The sequence below is a fragment of the Urocampus carinirostris genome, chromosome 4, assembly GCF_059441175.1.
Source record: "Urocampus carinirostris isolate Australia breed hairy pipefish chromosome 4, RoL_Ucar_1.0, whole genome shotgun sequence".
Lineage (NCBI taxonomy): Eukaryota > Metazoa > Chordata > Actinopteri > Syngnathiformes > Syngnathidae > Urocampus > Urocampus carinirostris.
The window spans coordinates 1,272,840-1,285,198 of record NC_142352.1 but is presented as its reverse complement, the minus strand read 5'-3'; the positions used below and the strand labels follow the sequence as shown (position 1 = coordinate 1,285,198).

The following is a 12,359-nucleotide window of genomic DNA, read 5'->3' as shown; positions in this document are numbered from 1 at the left end:
GAAGAAAGGGCTGGTGGACGAAGGAATTTTAAATGAAAGGATTGCTATGGGCATAAACGGAGGATTATTTTACATTTTTTTTGAAGAGAACGGGATTGGGGAAGTGGAACGGTGACGAGGATGTGGCGATAAAGGGCGATAATGTACCAAAGAGATGAATGCCAACCGCCGTTAAAACCAAAGAAGAAGACAGAAAAAACGACGCATCAAGAGTGCTATAGTTTTTGGCCTCTTGTTGTTTCAATTCTTGTGTACAATTTAACTGCCGTTAACTATGCACAAGAGTTAACGGTGAGTTTTGACGCTGGTTAAAATGTGTGAAAGAGGGGAAGGGAATTTGAAAGATGAGCTTCGGGAAGCGCAAGAAGATAGCGAGCGACAACATCGACGGCTAAACCAAGTTAGCATTAGCAAGCAGCTAAGAGTTGTGTTGACCAATGAAGGTTGGTCACTTTTATTTCTAAATAATTTTACTTTCTTATTTTCGAATGCAAATGTACGTTGCACGTCAAATGGTTGTTTTCTATTCCATATCGTTAATGCATACCTGTCGCACTCCAGGGCTCCATGCCCTTACAAACTGTCGTATTTTCCCTTACAAAATACAAAAAAATCTTACACCATATTTTTTTTTCAAACGTGTTTATGTAGTTTAACATTTTATATTGTACATGTGTTTCGTTATATCATTCTGTACATATTCTTAATAATAATAAAAAAGTCAGGAACAATTGTTATCAGCGTAACTAAAATATCCATTAATAACACTTTTAAATGTAAATTTGTAAATAAAGATATTTTTGGAAGAAAAAATGAGTTGCCATTTCTATTTTGAAAACCAAACCACATTATCAAACATTGATGCTTGTATTTTAGAGAAAATACAAACCTTTGCAGGCTTGTGACTGGGAAACATGTTTTTCATGAGCCTTATGAAGTTATCGGCAACTGTTGGAGGTATGTTGTGCTCTGTCATGAAATGGCTAAACATCACTTCTGCATCTGTTGAGGAGTCTTCCAGTGTAGTGCCTAATTTTGACTCCCCTGCAAAATCCTCCTTCCGACAATAGCGATTGTATTCTATTATTATATAGAATACGATCACTATAGATAGATAGATACTTCATTCATCCCCGCAGGGAAATTCACACTTTTGTCGGAAGCGCAGCAGAATGGGCGTTCACGCGAGGGGAGAGGATTCTGCAGGGGAGTCGAAATTGGGCACTACAGCGGCAGACGCATGCGCACAGTAGCATCAAACGCTCGCTTAGTTTGCAACAAAAAAACAATGCAGAAATAGAGGCTACCGTGGCGAACTCGTTTGACTTGATTGATTTGGTGATAGTCAGCGTATACCGGATGGTAGCCATCATTGACAAATTTGCGTTTTTTCGTACAGATTTTCTTGTACGTCATACACGTCTTAAAATGCATAATAAACGTACTTTGTATGGCAAAAACTTACATGTTGACAGGTATGTTCATGCAGCTGTTTCGAGGGTGGATCCATTAGGTTGCCGCCGAGACCAAATATACGCTCATGCGGTCAAAATATGATTTGACCTTGCAGTGCAATAAAATCAAACGCTAAATTTAAAATATGAAAGTATGTTAGTCGACATTTTTTATCCCTTTATGCACTTTCGTACGTAAAACCCGAAAATGGCGGCCAAGAAGTCGGTATTAGTATATAGCGTTATTTCTTGTCTATTTTAATAAACGTAATTAATATAACGTGAGATTGAAACCCAAATTGAATTTATGTGATTGGATTTCTCCAGTCAGCCTCCGAGTTGCTCTGGAGCTTACTAACAAATAGGCAAAGTAATCTAATCAAGAGCAAAGGGAATTATCACATGAACCCACCAGATGTCTCACTCCCGGAATGTTTTTTTTTTTAATTTATTACAATCCAATTTACATGAATATATATACACAAGCCCTGCGATTGGCTGGCAACCAGTTCAGGGTGTCCCTGGGCCACTGCCCGATGATTGCTGGGATGGGCTCTAGAACCCCCGCGACCCTACTAAGGATAAGCGGTGCAGCTAATGAGATGAGATGAGATATATAAACAAACAACCATGCCAGGGGGTAAGACGGATAAGTTCCCCAAAAAAGCAAAATGTTGCAGAATATTCCAAATTTGAATGGCTTTCCACTTGTGGGAAAGCTTTATGGATAAAATCTATTGTTTTACTTTGAAAAGCGACATAATTGTTTTTATTTTTCACTTGTGAATGTAGAATTTAGCTATAATGGCAAGATTGTCAGTAAAAGTATATTTTGATTTGATTTATTTGGGAGTCATATATTCCAAGTAGAAATAGTTTGAAGCCTATGGCTCTTGACTCTTTATAAGAGTAAAGATGGAAAAACTGGGAAACCATCATAATATTTTTAGATAAAAATGGATTTACGTTAAAATGATATATCCCTGTTAAGACTATGTTAGAGTGTGCAGTCATTCTATGCGTAAGGAAGATGAGCAGGACATCCCTGGTCAGCATTCGGACACATTTATTCATTGCCAAGAAGCGAATAAGAACACGAGATTCATTCGACTAAACATGGCAGCCATCGACAAAAACGAGTCGGCGCCACAAAATGGAGGACGTCCTACCGTAATATCAAAGAGTTAAGAGCGTTCATAAAATCACAATACCTAACAATCTCCATTGTTCTATATATAGATAGATAGATAGATAGATACTTTATTCATCCCCTAAGGGAAATTCACATTTCCAGCAGCATCCCTGAGCTGAGAACAATACAATAATAAAGCCAAAAGAATACAATATACAAATACCCAGTGTGACATGCAAATGCCCACTTTAGCATGTTATATAGAGTAACTAAATCTGCCGGGTGGAGTTAAAGAGCCTCATGGCATGAGGAAGAAAAGATCTTTTCAGTCTGTCCGTAGTACAAGACAGTGACAGCAGTCTGTCGCTGAAACTGCTCTTCTGTCCGGAGATAATGCTGTGAAGCGGATGCGATGGATTGTCCATGATTGACCTCAGCTTTTTCAGTGCCTGTCTCTCAGCTACTGTTGTTAGGCTGTCCAGCTCTTTGCCCACAACAGAGCTCGCTTTCCTAGCCAGTTTATTGAGACGAGAGGCATCCTTCTTCTTGAGAAAAGAATAACATTTTCCCTCAATATTGTTATGATATGCTAAGAAGAATGATGTTTTTCAAGCCAATCGATTTGAAATGAACTGTTTCAAGAAATTGTAATCCCCTTTTACGTAATCATTACCAATAACTTATTTTTAAACACGGAAAATTGCAAAAAAGCCTGTCAATCTTGCCAAGAAGAATTAGTTTTCAATCCTTTGTACATTTCAGCTTCAAAGGTGTCACAGCTTCCTGCTCTTAAAACAATTCTCCAAAGGAAATTTGCCAGTAAAACATAATCAAGTAGACGCTAAATAGGAACATAAAAAGACCTTAAAATGATTGTTTTTTTAAGCAGCTATACTCTGGTTAATTCTGGTAATGCCTTATTTATACATAAAAACATTGAGGGGGTTTCAATCGAATTGGTTATTGTAATTGATAACAATGTAGTTTACGATTCCCCTCAACACACCAGGGTTAACATTGCATAGAAGGCTTATAGGGAAAACTTGTGTTATTTTTAACTTTTCTTATCCATTTTTTTATACAGACTTAGTGAAAGGATTTTTGTAGCGATGCGCATGCTGTAAAAAAAATACTTTTGTTTTTATTGTGTGTAGAGATTTTCCAATTTGATGTGTGTCTTGTGTCCTGCAGACGTCAGTGAAGAGTATCTTCTTCCTTGGCAACAGGAGACGAAGTTGTCTGGCATCAAAAAGGAGGAAAACGAGTTTTTAGAGACTAGTGACATCAAAAAGGATGAGGACAATTTGGACGTGAAGGATGAAAAAGAGGATTTGGAGCGTGATCACACTGAAAAGGAGGAGGTGGACTTGGAGAATGTTGAGGTTAAAGAGGAGAAACATTTGAGCAGGTTTCCCGTGACTGGGTCCTGTTTAACCCCCGAAGATCAACATGAAAAGAACAAGGAGAAGGTGTCTCCAAGCAGAAGCTGCGAGACAACAGATGATGACGACACGTCTGACTCTGCACACAACGATGGTGACAAACCAGCGGAAGGTGATAAGACATATCACAAATGTTCGCAGTGTGGAAAAACATTTAGACACAAGCGTAGTTTGAAACGGCATGTCATTGTCCACACTGGTGAAAAACCCTTCTCCTGCTCAGTTTGTGGTCAAAAATTCACGGAGAGGGGGAACTTAAAAAGACACTTGGGAATCCACAGTGGTGAAAAACCTTTTGCTTGCTCAGTTTGCAGTCAAAGATTTTACTGGAAAGAAAGTTTAAAAGTACACACAAGAACCCACACGGGTGAAAAACAGTTCACCTGCTCAATTTGTGGTCAAAAATTCACAGAAAGGGGGACCTTGAAAAGACACACAAGAATCCACACTGGTGAAAAACTTTTCGCCTGCTCAACTTGCGGTCAAAAATTCACCCAGAGGGGGACCTTACAAAGACACTTAGGAATCCACAGTGGTGAAAAACTTTTCATCTGCTCGGTTTGCGGTCAAAAATTCAGTAGGAAAAATAGTTTAACAAGACACACAGCATCCCACACTGGTGAAAAACCTTTCATCTGCTCGGTTTGTGGTCAAGAATTTACCCGGAGAGGTACTCTAAAAATTCACACAAGAACTCACACTGGTGAAAAACCTTTCACCTGCTCAGTTTGTGGTCAAGAATTCACCCAGAGAGGTACTTTAAATATCCACACTAGAACCCACACGGGTGAAAAACTTTTCCCCTGCTCAATTTGCGGTCAAAAATTTAGCCAAAAGGGAAGTTTGAAAATCCACGCAATAACCCACACTGGTGAAAAACCTTTTGCCTGCTCCGTTTGTGGACAAAAATTCACTCTTAAATCAAACTTAAAAAGGCACGCGAGAACTCACACTGGTGAGAAACCCTTTGCCTGCTCAGTTTGTGGTAAAAAATTCACCCGTAAATCACTCTTAAAAAAGCACGCAATAACTCACGGGGGTGAGAGGCCCCTTTCTGGTTCAGTTTGAGGACAAATATTTTCAAGTCAGGTTAACGCTCGGATCATTGGTTTGCTGGTGATAATTGATTTTTATTTTAAATACAATGAAGAAAAAAAACACACCTAGCACTGAATGAACACATTTGTGGACTCTTGAAGTCAGTGACAATTCTTAACTTAGCCTATTATTGTGCTAATTTTGAAATTGTTTTAACAAAATGCACAAGTGTTGCATCTTGTATACTTTGTATGATAATTCAATAAAAGCATATCTAGTAGGAATGATGAATGATAACAGTGATTTCTACAATATGTTTTCAGCACGTTCAACTATTGATTTCTCCCCTCAAGTACTTTTAAGCATCTCTTGTGTACACATGTAAATGTATCTTATGTTTTTGGAGTTGACTTAAGCAAGATGCTCTCTTTACAAGATTTTATTTGAAATTTGATGGATAGTAAATTCCCTTATTTTTTCACTGTAATCAAAGCGTAATGATTTTTTATGTGGATTTCATAGTCTTGTATGACAAATAAGCAAATTTGAATCATAAATCTGTGACCCATTTTGAAGATAGATTTATTTTCAACCGAAGGCGATTCAACAACTTGATACATTTACATTTGACCAATAATTAAAATGAAATTGGTTCATTTGTTGATTTATTTTGTTTTAGTGTGTAATCATTGTATTTAAAAGGAACATGCTAAACCTGAGCTATACACATCACTACTTGTTTTTAAGTTCCAATGATCTTTTTATCTCTTTACTTGACTGCAATTAATGGCCAATATCATTTTAAGTAAAGTCACATTTGCACAATTGTCTGTTTTTCCTATTTATTTTTTTCTTCTTAAATAAGAATACTGAAATCCAAAAGACATTAGTTCTTGTTGAATGTTAAAATGCCCCTATAGTAATTTTTTTTCCCCTCACACTCGCCGCGGTAGCCTCTCTCTCAGTATCGTTTTTTTCGTTGCAAACGTAGCGAGCAGTTTGATGCTACTGTGCGCATGCGACTGCCACCTTGGATTTCATGTGGTAGTTTGTATAGTGAAAGGAAGCCCGTCTCTTTTTAGAGAACTGGCTTTTTCAGATCAACTCATTAGAGAGAGCCGGCTCTCAAACGGCTCACTTGCCTTGATGCATTATATTACGAATTATGATGTTGTATAAAGAAGTTAAGAAAAAAAGGAAGTATAAAAGGAGAAAATGAAAAAAGACAGGTTTGTGGTTATCCCTTTAATCAGTATATTACCAACAATAATTTAATGCAGAAAATATAATAAACCTTATTCATATCTAGCAACTCGGTATCTCACAACAAAATGTTAATCAACAATATAAATGATATAACGAAACACATGTACAATATAACATGTTAGACTACATAAATAAACACATTTGAAAAAAAAAAATATGGAGTAAGATTTTTTTGTATTTTGTAAGGGAAAACAGGACAGTTTGTAACGGCATGGAGCCCTGGAGGTTAACATGTATGTTGTTAGCTACAAAAATGACTCACTCGTAGGGTGACGGGAAAAAAAGATCGCCTTCTAATGACATGGAAAGTGAGTTGTGGGACTCGCAATCTCTACTCAGCTCTTACGCTCACCCAAACCGGAAACATCTGTTCTTTTCTTTGTAAAAACTGGATCAATTCTCTTCTGAGACCAGATGACTTATTATAAAGAAATGTATTCTAATTCCAAATGGATCTCATACAATCTCAGTGCTAGAACTGGAGATAGCAACGATGACTAAGATGAGGCAGTATTGAGCAAGTCTCTGTAAATCTGGCTAACAAAAGAGCTAAGAAATGCAAATACTTGACGACTCCACAAGATGGCTACCTCTAAACGTTTGCGCTTGGCATATGTTTTGCAGTCCTGTTGGAAAACTGTTAAACTATCCGCACGCTGTCATAAAAATATGATTCGTAAAATATGCCACAGTAAACTGAAACATTTTTTTAACTAAAACTGCTTGGGTGAGCTCTTGGCTGAACCGGAAGTTGTTTTTTGGGAGCTCTGCCCACTTTCTATGTTCTTCCGGGTTACCCTGAAGTTGTTTGTCTACGTGGCGTTTCATTCCAACCGCGTTAAAAGCTCTGTTTAACTCCGTAAAAGAGTTAGCGCCGAATTTTAAAGGTGGCTAAAATGTGCGAGAGAGGGCAAGGAAATCTGAAAGAGGAGCTTCGGGAAGTGCAAGAAGAGAACGAGCGAGAACGGCTAAACGAAGCTAGCATTAGCAAGCAGCTACGAGTTCTGTTGTACAGAGCAGGTTGGTCACGTTTATTTCTACATTTTGTTTTCTTATTTTGGGACTCGTGAAGTCCATTAAGGATAAATAGTGTCACCTTGTTTTGATACCGTCGATGTGCTAAGAGGCGGAGTCAATTTGTCGTGGAAACAAAATCAAATACGCTTATGCTGCCAAAATTAGCAGACCCTCGCTGAGGAATCCTTTATATGGAAGCTCATTAAACAATGTATGTTTACAGTTGAGACACTTTATGATGAAAACCCACAGAACAAACTTTAAACACACCTTGATTGGGTGAGTGGTAGGGGTGGGCTGAGCGGTGTTAACAGCGCACTACTCACTTCTCTCTGCCCAGCGCAGTGTGCATTGAAGGTAATTCTGTTGGTATCCTTGTTTGCAGTATTTTGTAACATTTTTACAAAATGACTTAGCTTGCACCTTCTTTTGAAACCGTTATTTAAAAAAAATGAAGGTTAAAATGAGCCTCAATTATCTTTAAGTGATGCCCAAATTGTAAAACATACACAATGTGAGAAAATAGTACATGCTTTTTGCATTTATATATATATATATATATTCCAATTAGATAATACATTTTAAAGGGGAGACATTTGGCTCAGGAGGTAGAGCGTTCGTCTTGGGATCAAGAGTTCGCAGTTCGAATCCCGTCTCCTCCATGTTACATGTTGAAGTGTCCTTGGGTAAGACACTGAACCCCTAATGCCCCCAATAAGCAGGTTAGTGCCTTAGATGGCTTGGAAAATGTGAAGCACAATGTAAAGTGTTTTGGGAAGTCTTGAGTTGAAAAGCGCTATATAAATGCAGATCATTTCATGGAGACAGCCTGTCCCACGTTTGACTTCCTGAGCTGTGATGTCCCTCGCAGGCCAGTCACCATATTGGTTTACCTGTTTTAAGCCAAGTTTTGGTTGTTTTTGTGGAGAAGGCCTAGACTTTGTGCCTCAGATAGGTGAAAACATTCGGCGAGCAGGCAAAAATAACACACCGAGAGCTAACAGGGGCTAACCCAGCCGGGAAATGGCAGGCTAGCCGGCTGAAGAGGGCTAACTGGGACCGATCAGCGGAAAAACGGGAGGCTGGAACAACCCAAACCATGCCGTAAGCAGCCAGGAAAACTAGGAACGAACGACAAAAAAACAGCCAGGGCAGCAAACACGAACCTAGTCTTAAAATCAGGTCCAGCATTTTCAGTCCACCAGATTATAAGATCTATAATAGCTGGACAATAGTTTTTATCTGAGTAATAGTTGGAAGGTTTTGCCTTGGTTGATGCAAGGACACTTGGTTGAGTCTTCTCCCAAGTCAGCCAAACAATTAAGCATCTGCTTCTGACTACCCCTTTTCGAACATGTGTGACATTATTTCGTTGTTGATTCATTGTTTTTGTCCTGTTTTTATTTTTATGTTCGAAATAAAGTTTTCATTCATTCAAAAAACAATCTGCCTTTTAAATCCAATTCCAACAGATTTAGTCAATTTCTCTCTCCAGGTGGGTGTTTTCCCTGCCGCCTTTAAAACAGCAGTGGTGAGGCCCCGTCTGAAGAAGAGCAATTTAGACTGGATCATTTTAAAAAGCTACCATCCAGTCTCCGACCTAACGTTTTTATTCAAAGTTTTAGTGAAATATTTTTTTTTATCCGTCTTTTTTTAAAAATGGCATTTTAGAGAATTTTCAGGCCAGTTTTAGGATCAACCACAGTACAGAGACTGTTCTTTTAGATGTTTTAAATTATATCAGTTATAATATGGATTTTAAAAAACTTCGGGTTCTGGTGCTACTGGATCTCAGTGCTGTCTTTGACACAGTAGATCACTAAATTTTACTAAAAAAAACGCAAAACATGGTGGGCATCATTTGTACTGTTTTAAAACGGGTTTTGTTCCTATCTCAGAGACCCACATTTCTTCGTAGGTATGGATGCATGTTCCTGCAGAACCCACATGTTTGGTTGCCCGAGGTTTAATTCCAGGCCCCAGTATTTTTATATCTGTATACAGTTGAGAAAAAAGGTATTTGAACACCCTGCTATTTTGCTATTTGTCCCACTTACAAATCATGGAGGGGTCTGAAGTTTTCATGGTAGGTGCATGTCTACTGTGAGAGAGATAAACTAAAAAGAAAAATCCAGAAATCACAATGCATGATTTTTTTAACGCTTTATTTGTGTGTAAATCTCCAAATGAATATTTAAAAACCTGTGTATCATCTAGAATTCTGACCCTAAAAGACTAGTTAGTCCGCCCATTAGAAGTCCACCTGCAGTCCATGTATAATCCTAAATCAGATGCACCACCTACCATCAGGATTTTTAAAGCCAATCAATTTGAAATCAACTATTTCAAACAATTGTAGTTTTTATTTATTTATTTATTGCAGATATGCTAAAAATGGGTTTTGGAGTGATGGTCTGGCTGTAAAAAATATGTATTTTGTGTGTGACTAGAGATTTGACACATTCATGTGTGTCTTGTCTTCTGCAGACACTACTAAAGAGAATCTTCTTCCTTGGCAACGGGAGACACAGTTGCCTGCCATCAAAATCGAGGAGGATGAGTTTTTAGAGAAGGTAGACATTAAAAAGGAGCAGGAAGTTTCGGGGTTTGATCATTGTAAAATTGAAGAGGATGGTGTTGAGCCCCTTGACATTAAAAAGGAGGAAGATTTGAGAGAGTTTCCTGTGACTGTGGCCCGTTTAGCCTTCGAAGATCAACATCAAGAGAACAAGGTGAAGGTGTCTCCAAGCCAAAGCTCCCGGACAACGGATGATGACTACACGTCCGACTCTGCAAACAACGATGGCGACAAACAATCGGAAGATATCAGATGTCACAAATGTTCGCAGTGTGGCAAAAGTTTTAGACACAAGCGTAATTTGAAACGCCATATTATTGTCCACACTGGTGAAAAACCTTTTGCCTGCTCAATTTGTGGTCAAAAATTCACTCTTAAATCGGACTTAAAAAGGCACGCAAGAACCCACACAGGTGAAAAACCTTTTGCTTGCTCAGTTTGCGGTCAAAATTTCAGCCAAAAATCGCACTTAAAAACACACGCAAGAACCCATAGTGGTGAAAAACCTTTTGCCTGCTCATTTTGTGGGCAAAGATTTAGCCATAAAGTAAGCTTAAAAAGACACACAAAAACCCACACAGAGGAGAAACCTTTTTCTTGTTCAGTTTGTGGTCAAAGATTTTCAACTCAGGTTGAGGGTCAGGATCACAAGTGTGCTGGTGAGAATAGATTTTATTTTTATTTTTTAAATAAAACTTAGAGAGGATCCTTTTGTCTTGATATGAGCTCACATTTCCATTAAAGAAATCGCAGCTTCCACTGAATGAACGCATTTTTGTACTCTTGGCGTCAGTGACGTGTCTCAAATTGGCTTAACTTAGTTTATTATTGTCCTAGTTTTGAAATTGTACTTGTAAAATGCACGATTGTTGCAGCTTTTTTCCTTTTATTGAATCATTATATAAAGTATATAATGGGAATAATGAATAATACGTAATTAGTACAATATTTCTGCAGTATGTTCCACTATTGATTTTTCTTCTGAAGCTTCCCTTTTGTACACATGTAAATATGTTCTAATGTTTGGAGTTGACATGGCCTCTTTACTATATTAAAAAAAAAATTGATTCATATTAATTGAATCTACAATGTCCTTATCATGACTTTTTATTGTACACTGTATTTGAATTACGAGTTTGTGAACTTCTTTAAAGATTGAGATTTATTTTCAAACGATGCTCATTCAACAACTTCATAAAATTACATTTAACCTATAATCATAATGTCATTGGTTAAACTGTTGATTATTGTGATATTTTTTTAAATGTAACGTATGTGTCAAGTATCCACGTTGTCACGGGGACCCAAGCTTAACTTGATCTTTTCCCATTAGCCCTTGTTCTTGTGTTTCAATTATCTTATTGTCTCTTTACTTGACTGCAACATTGTTCCTAAAATGAAAGATAAATAAATGGAAAAGTCAAGTTGTCTGTTTTCCCCCATTTGTTTTTTCTTCTTAGGTACGAATAGTAATAGTTAAGATCTATGTGTGACCTTGGAAATTCCCAAAACAGACGCTGCCTTACTTACGAACGAGACGATCGTAAGTTGAATTTGTTCGTAGGTTGCTTCAGTGCTATTTTTTGTATGTTTAAGGTTTATATAAGTATGTTTAAAACTTGTATAAGTAAACTTTGTTGTTTGTACTAAAAAAATAAACATTTCATAAAATAATAAGCTCTATAAATATAAACAGAGTTGAGTTTGACTTACTTTTGGAAGATGGGCTTCAAGAGTTAGGCTACTTCCTTCTCTGTGGTAGAAAGTGGCCTAAAAAAAGCAATCCAACAATTTTCTCAGGCGGCACAATGTAGCTAAACGCTAGAATATTCACAATCACGATGGTTGTACACAAGTAGGCTTTATGTGGTGTTCTATTGTAACCTTGTTGAATTGCATGTTTATTGTAGGTAATTGTTCACTGATCGGCGTAACCAGAGGAACATTGTGAATGAGATACCTGCCAGAATCAGACTCCCCCCTTAACTTCTGAGAGAAAAGTCTGAAACACTTCAAATCACTGTGGTGACATATTATACAATAAGGCTAATGCAGTACTGTACACCAAATAAAGCCTACCTGTGTACAACTTTTCGGGGTCATAAATATTATAGCATTTAGCCACATTGGGTCGCCTCTGGTGTTGGTGACGTTTGCACGTCTTAATTAACTCATTTTATCAACTATCATTGCGTTTTTTCTTATCACACCAACCAATATTCCTAGCAAACACGTCATACAGACTATGATAGCGACAATCGTTCTTTCATAAGCAGAGCACAGAGAAGCACAGTTCACACGATGGGCACAACACCGGCCCAAATAATTCCCAACAATTCCAATGTATCCCCAAAAACATCACTATCAACAGCAGAGAGCTAGAACCCATCACCAAATTGAAATATCTTGGAGCTACCATATCAGAAGTAGGG

At 37.8% G+C, this 12,359-nt stretch overlaps 2 protein-coding genes across 2 annotated transcripts; both read left to right on the top strand.

Annotated features, from left to right (window-relative positions):
- The first annotated feature begins 198 nt into the window (after positions 1-198).
- LOC148366640 (uncharacterized) lies at positions 199-6,297 on the top strand. Its single transcript, XM_088333434.1, has 2 exons — positions 199-443; positions 3,778-6,297. Exons 1-2 carry the CDS (start codon positions 314-316, stop codon positions 5,094-5,096), a joined length of 1,449 nt encoding a protein of 482 aa, XP_088189560.1. The 5' UTR covers positions 199-313; the 3' UTR covers positions 5,097-6,297.
- Positions 6,298-7,123: 826 nt separating this feature from the next.
- Positions 7,124-11,455, top strand: LOC148366639 (uncharacterized). Its single transcript, XM_088333447.1, has 2 exons — positions 7,124-7,352; positions 9,837-11,455. The coding sequence occupies exons 1-2, from the start codon at positions 7,229-7,231 to the stop codon at positions 10,625-10,627; spliced, it is 915 nt and encodes a 304-aa protein (XP_088189573.1). The 5' UTR covers positions 7,124-7,228; the 3' UTR covers positions 10,628-11,455.
- Positions 11,456-12,359: the final 904 nt, after the last annotated feature.